We start from the raw sequence: 20,791 nt of genomic DNA, 5'->3' as shown, positions 1-20,791 counted from the left end.
CTGTGTAACAAAGCTCATATTCAGCAATGTTATACAACTGCAGATGACATAAATCACTCAGCGGGAAAGTAAAATGCAGTCTACGATCCTACTAAAGCACTTTATCATGAAGACATTAATGGCCTCTGCAAAACACAAGGAAAGATGTAGGAAAAAGAATATAAAGTAGAACTGGAAGTGTAATTCCATAAAGCACAATTCTACATCAACTGCAGAACAGAAAACTACTTGACATAAATCTATAGATTAAAATTGGTAGATGTGAGCAGCCCATACAAGGAAGCAACACTCAAGTATAATTCTTCTGAACTCCTGCTGTTCTTTAAACCCCAACACCGTATTTATAGTATCATTCCATTTAAGCCTTTTACTTGTTTCGGTAACTTGGATTCCACTTTGCCACCCAATCTCCCTCTCACTATTTTCACCTCTGTGCTCCTCCTAAGTAAGCGTTATTGTAAATGTCTAATACATGCAATTCGTTGATTTTGAACATGCTTAACTACAAACATGCGTGATTACACAATAGGCCTCTAAGCCAGGCTTGTACACACTTGTGGAAATTTCAACTAAATAGGCACCTTAACTTCCGGATGAAAATTATGAGAATTTGCACATACAATAAGACAATCAGCTTGCTTGCTTTATATACAGTCTCCTTTAGTTTCTGCAATATGATCAATCAAAAATCCATGGATCATACTGGGGAAAGAAAGGAAGCTCACACATTTATGATCGTTTTTCTTCAAAGTCAGTTTTAAATTAAGTATAATTAATGAGATGGGTACCTAGATTCACTTATCGCTTCCACTTAGGTAAACTGACAGTGTAGTTTACATATTTCTGAAATCTATTTTACTACAGTAAAAATGTCGTGTTCTATTACACTATACCAACCGTGAGTTCAACCACCTATGCAGAGGATGCATTGTAGTGAGCGTTTCCTTTTTCCCCAAAGCTTCGAGAAAATCAAAGCCATAAAAGAATTTGAATTAAATATGTCAAATATGTACATTTAAATACACACATTCAAAAAAATATTCTTCCAAAGAAGAATATACCTAGCGTGCTTTTCCTGGGGGAGAAGAGGGGAAGCTTTTTTTCTCCTTGTTGTCCTCCAGAGGATGCCAGAAGCAGGGGGGCATTCCTAGCCCCCTGCACACCAGGGAGCTCATCCCAGCCAGGCCCTGCGCCCCAATGCACACACACCTACCTACACAAGGACACCTGTGCCACTGTGCCCGCTCCCGTGTCAGAAGACACCTTTTCCTCAAAAGAAAACTGTGGTAGTTGACAGGAGGAGGATGACTGAGTAACTCTGGTCCCCCCGTTAGGGTGGGGAAAGGAAGACAAAAGGTTGATGAAGGAATTCAGACAGAACCAAGATACGCTCAGCCCTGAGCACTGGAAGAGGCTGCTGAGACCTCACTCCTTGAAAAACTTCTGTGTAGTTTGTTAAACAGCAAGAAAAAGCCAATCAAAAGCTTTTTCCTGCTTCTGAAAAGGTACAGGCAAGTATCTGCATGCTCCAGATTAAGCTCACTTATAATTTTATGCCATCAGTTCTTCCGAGCTCTGGTAGCGCAAACGGAATAGTACTGGGTTGCTTCAGGACACATTTTTTCCTCAATCAGCTAGGATTGCAGGGGATAGGGGCAGCAGTAAATAGGGATAATGCAGTAGCATCTAGAAGACCCAAATCACAATCAAAGACTTGTTAGGTTGAATGTTAGGAAAACTCCAGATACACAAATACTGGAAACGCTGTATAGTAAGTTCTTTTATTTAGTGTAGTTTATACATCCCCAAAGTGCTTTTTCTGACTGAAATTTTGTAATGTAAAACCGAAAGTCTATATAAAATGCTATCAAAGAAATCTAAAGGTAGGCAAATGTGAAAGTGAATTGAAATTCAAAAGCCTTTTATCTCTAACAAAAAATGAGCAAACGGACTTAAGTTGACACATAAATTATATTATTTCAATATAAGTATTTGGGTTGGATCCCAAAAGCACACTGGGGTCAATAGAGCAGCTTATAGTTCAAGCTGATTTAAACCTAGTTCAGAACTTCACCTCCTATCAGCACTACAAAAACAAACACTACTGCTATCCATCATCCGAAAAAAGAAAGGTAAAGAAAGTGCCGCAGTCAGGAATTTGGACTGGGGGAACGGGCTGGCTGCAAGTATCGTACTTTGAACTGCTTTGTGTCAATGTAAAGCCTTGATTCTTATGGCACATGCCCCATAATCAAACGGAGTCTTGATGAAGTGCTGGTAAATGACAAGAGCCGTGGACACACTGCAGCATCAGTACTCCAAGAAGCTAGTCAGAGAAAGGAGTGAAAACATTTCCCAGTGACACGGGCTAGTAGACACCAATCCACGTGGCATGGTTTTTGAAATGACTGCATTGATGCTGACATGATTAACAAGTGTAAAGGAGGTGAGCCATTACACATCTTTTTCCACTAGCAGAAAACCATGATTCAGACGTGTAGCTAAAATTTTCCAAAACTCGGATAACTTGGGACAATAAAGCAGTGAGGAAGAACATTAAGCATCAGGCATGCTGAGACGTTCAGAGCCGCATGCAGAGATGAAGCTGCATACAGAGATGAGTTTCACAGTTTATTTTCATAAGACACTGTTTCAGGAACTCAGTCATCTCCCAAAGTGTACATACAGTCCCACTGTTTGGAGCCTGAATAGTAATTAACCTATTCGTTAGCCCATTCATTAGCCTGCAGAATCATACAAAGCTGTTTCATTTCCAAGAACTTGCTGTTTTTAAGTACACAGCAGGAAAATCTAACCTCTCCCTGTCAATGCATCTGCACAACAACTTGAGCTACGAGGATCCTGCTTGAGTATTTCTAATAAAGCCAAGTATCTCACGTAGTTAGAGGTGGTAGCTTCTATGCTGACCACATCAGCACACAGTATGTGCTCTGGCTAATGTGTTGTTCTCTACAAAATCCTTACAGCCTGAGAACAATTTCACAAACACTAAATATTCCATAGAAACGTGCAAATACCCTCTAATGTATCTTTTCAAAGGAAGTGTCTGAGCTATTTGAATACCTGCCTTTGGCTAGATGGGATGGGCTTGGATTTTGACCCATGATATTGGTTAAGATTTTACAGGATATCCATATACTTTCTGAAGCCTGTTTTATTTTTCTTCACCCAAGAGCAGTAAGCTTTGGGAAAAAGAACAAAGTTGAGCTCTACTGCAAGTCCCACCTTCAGAAGAGCAGTAAAAATGCCAAGAGGTGCTGCACTCACTGTCTTGAACCACGTCAGACAAACTGCATTAAGAAAAAGAAAGATTTCCTCATGCAAACACATTCAAAGTGCATCTCCAACTTAAAGTGCACCTGTTATTTTAAACTAAGATTTAACCCAGCTTTCTGGAGAAATTACATTTATATGCAGGTAAAACTACACTTAATGGCTATGGTAACCTTGCTGGTCTCAGACCACCCTGTTTCTTTTCCTTAAAGATCAGAGAGCAGCACAAGCATTACTTTTGTCCACGTATTAATAATGCAGCCCTGAATACTGCTTTTTTTTATCCAACACTAACTCTCACAACCCTCAGCTGTTCACCTTTGGAGATCTAGATGGATATATTCTGTTTTTTTTTTTTCAGGGGAGAGTGAGGTTTGCCAGCCTCAAAGAGTCAAAAAACTGACTCCCAGGAGAGGAGCAGAACACGATTAAATCAGATGCTAGCTAATGTGTTGCACTTACGTGCATGAGGTCAACCCATAGGATTTGGGATCTGTAAAATTCTCCTAGATCAGCCTGGCAGAGCCCTGGGGCACTGCACTGTTTTCTTGTTTTCATTTCAGAGAGCTGGGAAATTTGCCACCTGGGACACAAACCACATACCAAAATCTTCTACGCGTATCTCAGCGTACTCGTGCACTACCCTGGAGTTCTTTCTGGCTGAAAATCCCAATGGTAATCTGATAAAAGCGATTACGCCCTTCTGGCAACCTCCGTGTTTCTGCCCTTTCTTGTGCTGGTCCCAGTGCCTCTCTGACCCCGCAGCGAGGCGGTTTCGGTGTGCTAAGCTGGCAGAAAAGTACCCCGACAAAAAAAAAAAAAAAAAAGCAAACAACTTCCTGCTGAGTTAGCAAAGTAAAGTGGCTCAGCACTGATTCAGATAAACACCAGCGCACGAGAGGGGGCAGCAGGGAAGGCAGCCTCACAGCAGCCCCTGCAGTGACACACACACCTGAAACCTCAGTTTCCCCCAGCCTCAATTTGTGAGCAATATTTTAGTCATGGGAAAGCTGAAATCCTTCGGTCAAACTTGAAGTAGGCAGATACATAGGTGAAACACACTGTCTGCAACGAGTTTAGATTACATGAACTCTTGTTACCTGCTGAGGTTGGAATTCCTTAAATAAAATATCAGTTTTACAGCTGCAGTCTCCTCACCTGTAAATACAACTCTGCTGCTAAGCAAAGCAATGACTTGGAAATCAAAGAATCTTAACTGTACTTCCAACTAGTGAGCGTCTAGGCCAAGTTACACCATGACTCCTAGGAGATTAGGAGAGAATAATGGGCAGAAGCCAGAAGGAATATAATACTGCAAAGTGGGAGAAAAATGTGACAGCAAAGTAGTGGCCTCCACCTGAACATTGCACTTTTTTTTAAATTTTATTTTCTCTGGTCACACGTTCTTTTGTATTTGCTTCTCCAGACTTCCTCAAAAGACCACACATTGCACCCCAAGCCTTCACTTGCTCCCGTTTCAGGGAACACAGATAAAGTATTACTGGCTTCACAATCAAAAAAAGAAAAAAAAAAAACAACAGTAAAAACTGGTGAAGCCATAACTGCTATTTCTAAAGATCTCAGCAGTGTAATAACATCGTTCAGTTTAATTTCACTGTTCTACTGATATAGCAAGTATTAAGAGAACAAAATTCGAGATATGTTGCTTAGGGTCCAGCTTCTACCACCTTACGACTAACCTGAGTAACCACCCTACGCTGAAACAGGAAGATTCCACCTTCCCTTCTGTCCCTCTCAGCCAAACAGCTTGCTCCCTCCTGTACTGGCACAGACAATAGAAGTCATAATATAAACTGATTTAATGCACTAGCCTGGAAAATTATACACATACACGTGTGTACATATTATATCTTCAGCATTCTTTGGATGCATTTTTAATATTATTTTTTAGTACCCTCAATCGGTTTCCTGAGGCAAGCAGTACAGCATGCTCAAAGCAAATGGTGGGAATGGGCAGCAAGAAGCAAGGAAGAAGGAAACAGGCACTTCCACTGGCCACAGGAAATGGTTAATTCAGCTCATCTGCATTGTGAAACCTCAGCCTTGAAAGGAATCCAGTCGCTCCAACATCCTACTGCACCATCGCGATAAACCTGCACGCTCCAACACAGGCGAGATCATACACACTCGCTTCTGAGCAAGGCTGAAGCAAAAGGAGAGTGTGACTTAAAATCTAGGTGAAGCAACTAAAAATTTGGGTTCAAGACAGTTCTTTTTCTTAATTAAGCAGTTCATATATTTGCTTGTCCTTTGATTTGTTACAGATTTTACACTTTGTCCCCTTGAGAGCGTTAAGGGTTTTGACACTCAAATCAACCCCTGAAGGACCGCATCCCTTATTGCACAATATATTTTTACTATTACCTGTCATAAAAAATTGTTTTCAGAAACTCAAAACACTGAACACATTCAATTGGATATAATCCTTAATACATTACAGATTCTTACGCGCTGCCAAGTTTAATTGATTCTAATGGCAGACTTCCAAACTACCAGAAAAATGTACCTACCAACCCAACAGCATGAAGTGTTAAAACTTTATAGTATTTATTTACTTAAAAGTCTTGTAATTTCAGAACCAGTGAGACACAGGATAGAAGACTAATGAAGAAGATGCTTATGGAAGTGACAATGATATTTTAAAATACCTAAAAACAACACTTTCCAACAATTTAAGGAAAATAAAAAAAAAATGACTTTGCTGGAGTCTGGCAAGATCTAAAAGTCCCTGAATGTTTAAGAAGATATTTGAGCTTTGATTTTAACATAGAGCATTAGACTGCAAATTCTCCTTAAAAAGACAATGTCTTTATTCTATGTATGAGCAACTCTTAGCACGATGTACATACCTGTACACTGTATTAATATAAAAATTAGAAGAATAAGCTAGAATGCTTTTTATAATATAGTATGAAGAGTTACACTTTACATCAAACTTTAACTTGGTAGATTGACATAACTTGATTTGATGGAGTGGCATTTTGCTTTCAGATAAGTACCTGTCTATAATGGACAATCTGATCTACATTATTAGTTTCTCTTCATCACTAAACGCAATCATGTGCCTCAGAATTTTCTCATGTTTCATTAGAATCCACAAGCCTCTATTAAGTATATTTACATGTTCTAGCATCAGAGTAGCCTACAAAGCATCCCTTTTGTTGACATGGGGAAGCTATGAACTCACACTTCCCATAGAATAGGCCATATTCTGACATCCTAAGAAAACAGTGACATGATTCAAAAGAGACGAAATGGCCTTTAAGCTTTGTTGCAATAAATAACTCCATTAATAATGGCTGATAAACTTGCAAATTATTCTCTGCAGTCAGTTCACATTTATTCAGCAAACAAGGATGATATCAGTACTGCTGCTAATTATACAGCTATGAATTAATTGCAATATATTTTATCTTAGCATCACCGAAAATTCCTAGTACTAAGTGTATGACAGCGTATGCCTTCCTACAGACTTACACAATGTAGAATTATGTTAGCAGTGACCTTTCTAAGTAAGAGAACAGTGCACACTGATTTGAAAATATTTTGCTTTTAAATTAGAAATAAACGATGACCACTGCGGACTTGCTGGGAAAGGTTTTAGACTGAATACACAATAAACATATAGTCATTTGGAAAAAAAATATCCTTTTTATAATTCACCTGGAAGACAGCTTAATTCAAAAAGAACCACTGCAGATACCCATCTTTGGTTTGTGTTTTATCAATTGTTATCTACCTTCACAGATCAGGAACACGTGCAGCGATTAGGAAGATATTAATGCACATTGTAATATTCAAGATCCACTTGTGTACTGTCTAGTCTAATATAAAATATGCCTCAGGGATGATCTTTCAAGAAGAGCTGCAGTTTCACACAGAATTAACCAAAGCGCAGTCCACATCTCATTACTCCTTGGAAGCCAAGCTGTGTTCAGAACTACCAATAAAGTTGCTTTTACATTTCATAAAAACAAATTAGAGTAAGCAACATGTATTTATATAGAACCTGGCAGCAAAAGAAATCACAGATGATCAAACCTTTCATAAGTAATTCTATTCCCACATTAAAAAAAAAAAATCCACCACACAGGAAAAAGGAACAAAATCATAAATTTATATATATATATATATATAATATATAATGTATATATATATATAATATATATATAAATCTCGATGATTCAATTTTCTACTCTTCAGATATGACTTCTTTCTTAAAATTGACAGTATGGAATGTAAAAACATTATGAATCCAGAAATGGCCTCAATAAAGTACTTCAACTGTGATAAATGCAAGTCACTACAAAAATGAGAAAAGTTGGATACTTTTCAAACACTTCAATTTGTTGACAGAAAACTGTAGCTATGCCCACTTGTTACAATTCAATAATTGTAGTATTATTAGTCTCTCCTCCTACTATTATTATATACTTTCACTAATTATGGAAAAAAAAAAAAGAGAGGATCAAGGAAAAAATGTTTCTACGAATTTGAATACAAGGAATTCCATCACATAACAAGTTGGAGTACAAGCTTTTCCCTTTTCAGACTAAAAAATCTCAAAAAAAAATCTCGGGAGATTTGAGATTTTTTGAGATTAAAAAATCTCAAAAAAAAAAAACAGTACCCAGTACCACAGCCACACGTTCACATTATTTTGATATTATATGCCGATGACTCCATTAAGTATTTTTCCCCCCATCCTTGCAGTCCAGAAATAAAATACTTGGGATAAAAACGTGGCAGACTAATGGCGCTGTCAAAGTGTCCATTTAAACGCACATGTTCCCAACTACCTTCTGACAGACAGCCCGTAACAGCATTTAAAAGCTCTTCAGAAAGGCAAAATATTTATTATTTTAGGATTCAGATTCAGTAAGCTCTAATCTGGAACATTACTACCACTGCAGCGAGGTAATTTGTTTTTATTAAGACTCAGCCGCCAGTATTAAAACGCTTTGAAGTACATTTCAAAAACATAATACAAGTCTGAATCTTATAACACTTCCAAATAACCACAAGCGACTGCTATATTTAAACAAGCACGAAGGCAACAACACTGGCAGAAACACTCATCCAGTAGTTAAAAAAAAAAAAACAACAACACACAACACAAACACAAGAGGGACTTTTACAGAAAGCCAAGCGCCGCACTACGGAAGTTGTGACATTCACCTGAAACACACACGAGGCAGCAATGGGAAGCAAATACATTCCTGATGACCTAGCCTGTCATTGGCACGCCGGGCTTTCGGTAAGAATGCGATGAACTTAAAGCACAACCCAAGGTGTGCTGGAAGCTGGGAGAGCTGACGGTTACCTCTGAGCTGCTTTGGCTAGCCAACCGCCAGCTGGAGCAGGTGATACTGGGGAAGAATTTGGGGATTTTGGTATCTGTTGGCAGGAATTCTCTCTCAGTATCGGTGTCTCGGTACCTGGCAACTGGAAGCTGAGGCAGGGCGACGAGCTCGCCATAACGCCTGCTTTTAATCGCTGCCTGCGCTCCCCAGCCTGAAACTTTACGTCCAGGTGAAGCTCTTCGCTTCCTCCTCTCAGCCTCGGAGCAAAGCACCCGATACCCTCACCGAAACCCATTCTGCGGCGGCATCTGGGCTGCAAGCACTGCAGAGAACCTGTAAATAAACCCCTCTTTTTCCCGTGGAATCAGCGCAAACACGTGAGCCCTTCCTCAGAGCATCTCCTCAGCCCACGCTGGAGAGAGGCAGGGTCTGAGGGGGGACCCCTGGCAGGAGGGCACCCAGGAGGCACCCCCCTGACAGGAGGGCACCCCCACGACCAGGGAGACACCCAGGAGGGACTCCCTAAGCCCTCGGGGCACCCAGGAGGGCCCCCCCAAGACCCAAGGGCCCCCCGGAGCCGTTCGTGTCTCGGTCTCGGTGCCTCCAGCCCCGACCCCCAGGGGCTCCCAGGGACCGGGGGGGGCCGCAGCTGCCGTGAGCAAGCCGCGGGGTCACCGACTGAAGCCCAGAAGGGAGCCGGGCCGAGCCAAAGCTACCTGCCCAGCGGGAAATAACATCAATTAACCCTTAATTTTTTAAAAAAATAGGTGTTTCGAAGGGGTTAAAAAAATAACAATCCCCCGAACCGCGGAACAACCGCACCCCCCCCCCCCAATCCCCCCCCCCCTCACGGACACGAGGGGGCGCCGGGGGCCGGGCACGGGCGGAGCCCGGGGGGTGCCGCGGCCCTGGGCCTGCGGCAGGGCGGGCTCAGCCCCTTCCACTCACCGGCATCATCGCTGCCGCCGCCGTCACCGCCGCTCCTCAGCCAGCGCCGCCGCCACCACCACCGGGCCTCGCCTGGCACCAGCCCGGAGGCCGCCCTCCTCCTCCTCCTCCTCCTTCTTCTCCTCTCTCGGCCTGGCGGCGGTGACAGGTGCCCGGTGCCCTGCTCACTGCCTGCAGCGGGCGGAACCAAGGGGCCCAGGCGGCGGCAGCGCCCGGCTCCCAGCCCCAGCAGCCGGCTCCCAGCGCCCCCGCCGCCGCCGCCGCCTGCCTCCTGCCTCCGCCGCCGCTTCCTGCTCCGCCCGCGCCGCGCCGCCCCGTCAGGGGTTAACGGCCGCCGCCGCGCCATTGGCCCGGGCGGCAGCGCCGGGGGCGGGGCGAGGCGAGGCGCGGGCACGGCGGAGGGGGAAGGGGGGGGAGCGGCGCGGGGGCGCGCGTCGGGGCGGAGGGGGCGTGGGGAGCGCGGGCTGAGGGGGGCGGCCATGATGGGGGGGGGGGGTGTGCCCTGTGTGGTGAGGGGCGGCATCAAGGCGGGCAGTGGGGTCCTGCTTGTGGCTGGGGGTGGTATAGGTGGTGTTCCAGGTGACTCCTAACCCAAAGCACGCCATGGTTGTGTGATTGTGGTACAAAACCCTACATAACAGCCTCGCTCCTCAAGGAGCCTGGCATCACGCTCCACCATGCTCTGTTCCCCTCTTTAATATCCAGCCTTGGTTCCTTCGCTTCGCCAGGGCCTCTCTTCCTCGAGCTGCGGCAGCAAGATGAGAGTTAACAGCTTGGAAGGAGCCAGGCACGACGCGAAGTCAAAACAGCACCATATGCTAGTGCTGCCGCACATGCGATGTAGACAAATTTCATATTGTTGTGAGTCTTAAATCCCAATCTGGAAAACACATCGACCCACACCGTTCCCGTCAGTGGCTGATCGCCAGCCTTTGTTACTTCGCTTGTAGAGCACTGCGACAGATCTCGGCTGGGAGTGAAAAAAAAAACACATTAACTTTGGAAGTTTGGGGGAGGACCTCAGGTACTGTTTGCATAGGTCTCTGAGGCTAAGCAAGATAATATCGACGATAATTGCATATTAATCTCAAACATGAGCTTGTGTGTTAAATTTAACCTATACCATAAGATTCTGTAACAGATAGTTGCATACATTACCTTAATGCATATGTGCCTAAGCCCTCATGACGTGTCCCTCTCAGTGAATTTACAGGATCTGGTTTGAACGTTGTGATAGTCAAAGCTGCTGCTTCTCTCGGTCCTACAGGAAAATCCGATTAGCATCACAAGATAATACTTTGTCAGTTTGAAATTATTTTGCAAGTATTATTTGGAGTGCTACTAGCTGACAATACCCCTATTATCATACCCGGTTTCTTGTAAGCTATGATTCCACCTCCCACACACAGCTTTAGAAATAGGTAAGAATATGATACTTCTGACCTAATAAATAACTTTCAGATCTACTGAGAATAGTGGTATTAATTCTGCAATTAAGCTGACCTGAAATAAAACAGGCTATAAGGTGATCATAGTTAAATTGTCTTAAAACAAAACAAAAGACGGGGGTGGACTTATCTTCAGCAAGTTGATATTGAACTTTAGTGAACAAAAGAATAACAGAATAGATTTTTTTTCTTAGTATTTGTGGTGAAATTCTTAACTTTGTCAACAAGGGAATTATGAAACTTTGTCACAAATGTTCTTTAAAAGTTACTGTCTTGTTAATTAACCAGGTTAGATATTTTTTTGATAACCAGAGATTCTTAATTTATAAATTTGCAGGCATACGTCATAGCTGACTTTTCCCTGTTTCCACTGATTGTTAATATAAGCTGAAATACTAAAAATACTACCCTGGTATTGCTTTCCCATTGCATTGGCAGGAGTGCTGACACAATGAAAATTGGGAGAACGGGGTGTAGACAGTTGCCACAGGGAAGGCAGGCACTCCTCCACGCAGTGCCTCCACTGGAATAATGGCCTCTGGTATAAAACCTTTGTCAGCCTTTAAGACAAGTTGCTTTTGGCTGGTGCAGGTCCAACCTATTCAGCAACCAGATAGACTGGATACTGTGGACTAGGAGGAAATGCCTTTAAAAGGTCTATTACATACTTTATATGCAAGTCTGCTCCAACTCCTATTTCTACTTGCCTTGGGGAAAACAAACAAACAAACACAAAACCTATTGCTTCATCCCTTCCCATCTCCACTTTCCCATAGAAATTATGAAAAAAAAAAAAGTTAACCAATCTTCACGAATCATGAGACTGAAAACTGTGCCTGTACTGTGGTAAATTAGCATATTTCTTGCAGAATAATCTTCTCAAGAATCACTCTTTTATTGGCCGAGAAGTAGAGCAGCCATTATAAAACCTTCCGATTCCAACTATTCTGACTTAAAACGTCTACAGGTGTTTTGTTTACTGTGAGCAGGAAAATATTCACTTGTAATCATGTACTTCTGTTTTTCTTCCATGCTGCCCAAGCATTTCCATACTAAACTACTGGTCTAACTGTAGAAATTATGTTGCTTGGCCAAAGGGGCCAATGATTCCTACAAGCCAGTTGCCTGTTTCAGATAAGTGAGGTTGTGTGAAAGCAGACATGATTTGAGGGATGCCTGAGCAGATAAGGTAAGAGAATTTGGAGTGCTGGTGGAAGCAGATAAAGCCAGAGATGCAGAATCCAAGTTACTTGCTTCCCAATACATTCTTTGCGAGAGGTACTCTAAATTCATGGGCCTTTTTCTAAAGGAAAGTAAGTGTTTATGCTAATTTGTTTGTATTAAAACATATTATGTAAATACCTGGTCTGCTTGGTATTAAAAAAAAAGGCAAAAAAAAACAAACAACAGAGCAACACTATTTAATTTCTGTTGAAGCCACTATGAACTTAACAGATCTTTGTTCAACCTATATTCATTAAAAATGAAGATTTGCTATTGCACACTTGCAGTATAATTAACTTTTGAGATTTGGGCTGAGCTCTTGTTTAGCTGTAATTTGAAACTTGATCAAAATTTATGAATTATCATCAATATTTTGTGAAAATACTTCCATGGGTACATAGAGAAAAACTATCAAAGTATGTTTTGTATTTAACACAGATTTATTTAAAAAAAAAAAAAAAGTATATTAACTGTAGTTAGTAAATTGGCTGGCCCTTCATATGACCATGCACAACATTCTTAGGAGAAGCAGTTTCCTAAAGATGCAGATGGGAGACTGGACAACTAATGAACTTTTTTACAAGCACTGTTGACAAGGTTCCAATGCCTTTTGGTGTGTGGTTTGTTGTTTGTTCGTTGTTATTTTTTAAGTAGCTAATGGCCAAGTTTTCAAATGTACAAATTTTTAGATTTTTAAAGCTACCAGGTCTGAACTTTCCCTGCTCGTTTTTTTTTCATGCATACATAGGAGGATGGAAATGAGTTTTCCTGCCTTCTCGGATCCAAGCTTTCTCCAGTTTTGCAGTAACTGGTTGAGGTGCTTTTCTGGAACGTAGGAAAATATTTTCAGGCTTCAGAGGTGTCACAGGAAAATAAGTGCTTATTTTTAATTAATTTAAGACTTCATTTTGTGAGAGTTTATTTTAAATAACAGGTACTCCTATTTATAGACAGAAATAAATGTTCTCGGAGGTCAAACATTTAGGGTGGGATACATCTCTCATCCAACCTTAGTAATTTAGAAGTTAGACGTGTAGTCTAAATCCATCATCTGGGCTCCTTCTGTAGATAAGCTGGGATGGGAGGGAAGGGAAAGAGGCAGTTCTGCAGGCAATTCATTCCATTCCGAGATACTCATCCCCCTATCTAAATGTCTTGGTCTTTGAAGGTGCCTATCTCGTATTGATTAAAGATGGAGCCTGGATGACTAGCTGAGATTAGAGAGGAGGCTTTGAGATAGCCACAGTTAGGGTGGGTTTCCTCACTTCTGGCTGAATAAAATCTCTAAAAAGTGAGTAGCAGTGGGTTAGGTTTTTTTTGTCTTTGTGTATTACAAAAATGTTAATCTATCCTTTTTAAATAGCTTAGTGGATTACTTTATTACATAATACAACTCTCTTTCCAAAAAGTAGATTTTGTGTTTGCTGTAATGCTGGAAGAACTGGACAGGAGCAGGTAAGCGATTTCAGAAGCTGAGTTTTGCAGGTACTTCTAACATCCCAGGCTTGCAGGTGCAGTGTGCTGTACCGGATGGTACTGCTAGGTTTAAAATCTTCACTGAAATACTGTGTAAAGTAAATGTGTGTGTCTAAAGGAAAGGTGTTTTAACATGTTACTATGGCCTTTAGTAGCCTTTCATTCCAGATTCAAGCAGACTTCCTAAGGATGCAACATAAAGAAATTGATACCGAACAATAGCCATACGCTGCCCTGTTTGAATTCGTGTATAGCTGGTGCATTCCAACCCCACCAAACCAGTTCAGAGATAAACTATAAATAATAACCTAAAGGAAACACTTTGATGTCTGTTTTGTATACACTCTTTGAGACACGTGAATAGGAGAAAGATACTTTTTCATCCCCACCTTGTAATATTCTAAAGTAATGTATGCTGGACCAGATGACTAATGTTTTAAAGTTTGCACAGCACAATGCACACAGTGCATCACTCTGAAAAGGAGCGTAATAATTAAAGCAGAACTGAAGCCCTATGATCTGCTTATAGGCGAGCTGTGTGCACTTCTTGGGGATTTGGGTGTCTGATACATCATGTGTTCCGGCGCTGCATTTAGTGGATTAGAGATACAATTTATGTTATTGTTTAAAGAAATTACATGCTTAATCCAACACACATGATGCAAGAAAGCATACTTAGTGGAGAATGCTTTGGCCTCATTGGGAATGTGTTGCTATACATTCTTATAAAATTCTTACAGTAATAGGTATTGTTAATTTTTTATTGTGTAGCTACAGAAGATATAGCTGTATAAGACATTACACGCCATTCTTTTTACAGGTGCAAAATCTTCTGCTTCCTGTAATTTGTGATGCAGAAAGCATTAACTATATTAGGAGGAGGGAAAGCAATAAGATCTCCTCGAAGAGATTCTCTCTGCTTGTACCTTTAGGTTTATAGTCAGGCTCTCAAGATGTTTCTTTGCTTTTTTTTTTTTTTTTTTTTATTTCTAAATGTGGCTACGTGTGGCAACATTTGTGACTAACTAGCTGATGGGATGTTAGTTGAAATGATAGTTCAAGATGGGAGAGTGTAAAAAGTCAATCCTTCAGTCTTTATTCTTTTTTTTATATGCCAGTTTGTTTTGTATTTATCACTTTCTAAAGTTTGAGGGGAAGAAGGATGGGTCATGTCTTAAGGTCGAGTCCATCTGTTTCACTTGTTCCTGTAAGTCTCAAATTGTTCTTAGGTATCTCATGCATGACGCAGTGAGTCAAGGACTCAACTTTTCTTGACAATTTCTGTATGAAATGATTTAAAATACTCCCTCCCAGACAGAGGCCTAACAAAGAATTCTGTGACACTAGATTAGTTTTAACCCCATGCTGCAGGAATGGTGGGCTAATCTTCAACTTTTCTGTTAATCATCACTTCCTTGGTTAAGATAGGCAACTACTTTATTTACTATAACTGAAAAGATCCTGCTTTGCTCCCTAATGCTTACCGCTGGATCAGATGCCAATTTGTGTTCATTTTGTGTTATTCCCATACTCAAACCCAGTAATGCCTAATTTGAAATACGTTTCTTCTAGAATGTATCTTACTGTTGTTTAGCTTACTTGAGGTAAGTAGTTAAGGATTTTATATACACACATATATATGCTTGAGGGTGGATTACAGCAATTACTGAGACAAGGTGATGTGCAAAGGAGGCTTGCAGAGAAAAACAATATTCACATATGGTAGGAGAATGAAATTATAAACCAAACTAAATGTGTGTTTTTTAAAGAAAAAATAATCTGTTTATATTCAGTATTTAAGCCACCAAATTATTAGGACTAGAGTACTGGAAATAAAAGCATTCCTTACCTTTTTTTTGGTGTGTTCATTGATCAGATTTTATAGATCTGAATACAGAAGGTAAGTTGACTCCACAAACACAGTACAAGGTATCAAATCTGTTCAGATAAAATACCATTATAGTTGGGAAAGAGGACATAGGTATGGTTTAAGATACACCTCTATGGAAGACATTTCTGTGATGTATAATGTGTTTAAAAAATGTAAGTGATGACTTTGAGGGTTTTTTGATTACAAATGATTGTCAGAGCATCACTGTTTTCTATACAGGTGTATACAATTTGTTTTGAATCCAAGTTTCTCTGTCAGAGACATTTTTTAGTATGGCATTTTGACTGAAGAGCACCTGCACTCTCACAATCCAACCAGCAGATGCAAGCTAACATATTTGCAGTGTTCTTTCCATGCTATAAGTGAAAATACCCACTGTTTATACCATATTGATGCTTAAGGTTCATCCTTCTAACTGTATAAACATTGCTTCTCCAGGTAGGGTAATGATGTTCTAGGCCAGGGAGCTTAATGAGAGAGAGGTTGTTGTTGGTGGTGGTTGTTTTTTTCCTGAGTGCCTTTGGCTCATAACCTTCCAGAACGGTATTTCTGGATAATTCCTATTGTTACTGTTCTGATGCCATGACAAGGTTTACTTAAATTGTTAACTGGATAAACAGAACGTCAACAGCAAATGGTGATGAATTGTATTGGCATTGATGGAACCCTTTTGAAAATGACTGAGTTAAAAGCCTTAGAAATAGTGACAGTAGAAAATTTATCACCAGTACACGCTTAAAATCTATTTTAGGTTGATTTATTCAAAGAAGATATAATATGCAGCCGAACCTCAGGAGATTGGAAAGAATGGAAAGGACCATGTTCTTCACGGTGGAGTACACACAATAATCATCTACTTGCTTGGAGATGATTAGATGCTATTTTAAAGGTTTGTATATTGCTTATGTCTCAAATTCAAAACCAGTATTTCTGTTCTGTAAAAGGAGAAGCTGCAGCACAAGTTAAAGTAACTCGTCTTTTCTGTTTTTATTCCCATTGCTATATGAAAGTTCCACACAATTTTTTCTTGCCTTCTGCTTCTGTCCTCCCAGACAGGCCTGAGTACATGTTTAAATTACTAGCCTTCATTTAAAAAGGGGTGTGCTAGTTAGCATTAATAAGAAAGAATGCATAATCTGAAAGCAAAGTGAAAATATTTTTGTTAAGGTACATGATTCTAAGAATTAATTAAATCAAAGTATGCTAAAAAGTATTTATGTCTTAGTGTTTACTGAAACAGACTGAGATCCTTTGTTAAGACTGGTATGTCTGCAATTCTTAGCCTACTGATAGAAAGGCAACATTTAATTTTTTGCTAGTTACTGTTTGCTAAAAACAAATTTAGAGATTCTAACTGGAACCAATTTTTTTTTCCCAAGCTCTATCTGATATGATGCATGGAATACAACATGACTTACAAAGGACTCTAAGGGGAGAACCGTCATTTCAGATACAGGGGAATTCAAAGAAGGCTATTTTTGTGTACAAGTACACTCTAGTAAAAGATCTGAAGCATCAAGACTAAAAAGTCATTGCTGCAAAACAGTATAGCTTAAGACTGGTATGCGCAGACTCAAGGTAAGTATGGAGTTAATCAAAACAGTGGAAATGCTGCTAGTGCAGGGGGGGGGGAAGTATTCTTCTGTGTATTTTTGGTCCTATAACAGATGCCTTTTCACATTCTATTCCATTCTATTAATCCCCTCTCCCCTCTTATTAATGTTCTGGTTGTATTCACAGTTTAGTTGTTGCAATTTCACTTGTTTATAAAGCATTCCATATGAAATACCTCACAACAGTTCTACTTAATACCTAAAGAATTCCCCCTTAATTGCAGTAATTCTTAATATTATCAAAAGTATGCTAAACACAGCAGGTTAAAACAAGAAATAAAGGACTACAACTGATACTGCATGAAAAATCTGTGTAGGCAGAAGTAGTCATCACAGATGGGATTCATTCAGTATACTGCTGTTAGTTCTACCACCCACAGAATCTTATTATCATTTCCTACCAAACGCAGTTCATTAGCTCTGAAGAAATCTCTATTGTTTGTTTCAGCAGATAATTGAAGTTAGTGTGATGATATATGGATATCGAGTAGTTAAAGGTCATGCCAATTAAAAAAATTGTTACTTTAAGTTTCTGAAGGTCATAATTAAGTGTTTTCATTCAATGACAGCCAGTATAACTTCTGATTTGAAGAAACACTTAAAAACTTATCCTTTATTACTGAAACTGAAAGTATTCTTTCTGCAAGAATAGAGCATCAAGATGTTGTCCATTCTCTATTTGTTCGTTTTTGCTTTTGTTCCAATTAAAGTATAGTAGAAATTTGAGCAAGTGACATCCTGCCACAGAGGAAGGAAGCAAGCTTCTACCTTTTTGCGGAAGCTCAAGCTGACATTCCTGATTTGTATACAGGGCGGAGTTCTGCATTCTTTTTATTGCTGTGAGTGTTGACAGTGATGACAGTTCTTGAAGGAGAGACAGTTCTTTGATCTTGTCTGTCACTCGCTTTGAGGAGGAAACTTGCACTAAATTATTGTAAGGGACTTGACTTAGGAGAGCTGGTAGAGTGAACGGCCATAAAATTCTGATTCATCTGCCCCTTTCTTAGGAAAAAAAAAAAGTCTGTTATAATGCAAGTTATAAAGCAACTATGGTGAAAATAGCTGTAGATGGATCTGAAGTAAAACATACAAAAACCCTACATGCTTGCTTTTCTACTTTAGAGAGAAACCTAGAATTATTAAAAAACGCCCAATCTTATTCACAAACCGTTGTATCAGCACAACTAAGAGAAGCACAGCACTGTGGTAGAAAGGTGGAAACTCCACACGCAGGCAGAGTACTCATTCTGTTAATCCACAGCCAAAGAAAGTGCAGTATATTTAACAGAATTTAATTAAAATTTCCAAAGAATCCATTCTTGCCGTGGTCAGTTCATTTTGAGTTAGGGGAGAGTAATTGTTTCTAAGTGGTTTGCCTGCAGCAATAGAACAGAATTCAGGAATTTCTTGTTTATGAGTTCCTCAGAAATTACCGAATCAGTCACATGGCTGTATAAAATAAAGACTATTAGCTGCAAAATGTTAGTTGCTAAAGGTAATGAAATTAGGATGAAGAGCTTGCTGTTCAAGAACTATCTTGTAATTTCTTCTTGTTCCTGTTTACCAGATTGTTAAACAACATATTTAATGCCTAAGGGAATCTCCTATCTTACTATTCCTTCCTTCCTAGTAGCTTTACAGATTTCCGTGAATGAAACAACAGATTTCAGATGTTGATTTCCTCACTTAGTTTCATTGCAGCCATCTGGTGGTGACATCACACATAATCACCTGTGTCTAACAAGCACCTGATAGTTCTTCTTTGGGGACTGAAATGAAGGTGCAGTACACACACATAGCAGCTCAGTATCAGGGTGTATTTGTACTTCAATGATTTACTATCATGATTAAGATACACAGGAGACAACTTCAGCTGTTTTAGTTAATTTAGATCATTTCCTGCAACTTTACTCATCCTCCCCATTAACATGAAGACACATTTGTTTTTTTTTCCCTGAGGTATACATTAAAGAGGTTAAGTAGGTTGGGCCCTGTGACTAATGATTCCTTGGCTCTGACTGTATTTTGCTCTTCTAGAGTATTCCATGACTCTCTATTAGCATGCAGGGGATACTCTGAGATTCTCAGCTGTAAGACAAGACTTGGAAATTTATGTTCTAGAAATCTCATAGCTTCACGATGAGGAACTGTGGCTCTAAGACTGAACTTTGAGGTACAAATACAGAACTACTTAAATGGTAAAAACAAACAAACAAACAAAACATCTTGCATTAGCATTGTCATTATGGTAGCACTCTGTTTCTGAATTTTCATGTTCTGCACCGATTAAAAAAAAACAACAAAGCACAGCACACCACAGCAAAACTTGGTCAAGGTGATGCTGCAGTAATTGAATGAGGCTTTTCAAACTCTGTAGGAGTTTGTTGTTCCACTAACACTGCAAAAGCTCGTTTTTGTCATTGCCAGTGCCTTATCATAGGCAACATATGAAAAGCACAATTGGGAACTACTTCACTACACAAAGCATGAATTTAATCCTCTCCTTTTAGAAATGTCAGCAATATAAAGAGGCAGCAGCTAAATGAATACACCACAACCTGACAATAAGCAATAAACATTTCCTCTACCAGTGTCGAGTTGTGAAGGATGGTTAGTATTACCTACATGGACAAAACCCCTGGTTTTAAATGGTCATTTGCATACAAAATGAGCACATTCAAAAAACCCACATTCTAAAATGAGTATTCACTGCAGAGATAGCATTGTGTAGCGCTTCTCTACCTAGGGCTACATTACAGATGCCAATGCTGCAAGTAAACTGATTACTCCTTTCATATGTCACAGTTTTCTATGCTGTAGCGTATACTTGCACTGAGGAACAGAAAGCGTATCAATGGTACTACACGTATTACCTGATGGGTGTGTTGGTTTCTACTTTTGAGTCAAGCACCTGACTGTCAGTTTCCTCAAGTGAAAAAAATGTAAAGATACACAGCAATTTTACTTCCCTTACCCTTTGCAGAGTCGTCTGCTAAGGATCACAAATAGGAAGGAGTATTCTGAAACAGTCATAGAAATTTACAACAGAAATACAACAAAGGAAGACCCAGCTGCAGACAGCATTAATTTCCAGCCGAAAGTGCAATTTCAATAACCCAGCAGTGTTTCCCATGTGTACTTCCTTTTCCTATTAGACAATGAAGCAAGTCAGATGTTGTGTTAGAATTGAAGTAGGTGAAGTTTACCTAAAAGTGCAGTTAACTGTACTCCAGGGGCAGTTTTGCAAAAGCTCTTCTTGCTTTTCCATTAACATCTAAGAGACCTGACAGCATGTTGATGTAGCTCAGTTCCACTGTACTAGGTTCTATAGCTAAGGAGAAGCACATCCTGAAGTGATTCATGTTTTTTTCCCTAGCTTGTTTTCCTCAGCTCTGTAATTGAAAATTGCTAAAGCATTATTTGAAGTACGTGTAGTATCTTAGGAACTAACTCAGTGATCATAAATTTGCATCACAAGTGCACATATAGCATCTTACCTGGCATAAATTTTCAATCTGAACCACTCATTAACTACACCACAACTATGACCCACCCTGTAATCACCACTGGCTA

General features: G+C 40.1%; 1 protein-coding gene across 1 annotated transcript in view; it reads right to left on the bottom strand.

Moving 5' to 3' along the window:
- PPP1R13B (protein phosphatase 1 regulatory subunit 13B) overlaps positions 1 to 9,844 on the bottom strand; it is a 70,414-nt gene extending 60,570 nt beyond the window's left edge. The window contains exon 1 of the mRNA XM_068682625.1: positions 9,567 to 9,844. Within this exon, the coding sequence (XP_068538726.1) occupies positions 9,567 to 9,575 (9 nt within the window). The 5' untranslated portion in view covers positions 9,576 to 9,844. The remainder of the gene's footprint in view (positions 1 to 9,566) is intronic.
- Between the last annotated feature and the right edge of the window lie 10,947 nt (positions 9,845 to 20,791).

This window comes from Anas acuta, chromosome 5, assembly GCF_963932015.1.
Source record: "Anas acuta chromosome 5, bAnaAcu1.1, whole genome shotgun sequence".
NCBI lineage: Eukaryota > Metazoa > Chordata > Aves > Anseriformes > Anatidae > Anas > Anas acuta.
Note: the sequence above shows the minus strand (reverse complement) of the source record. Positions and strands in the feature narration are given on the sequence as shown.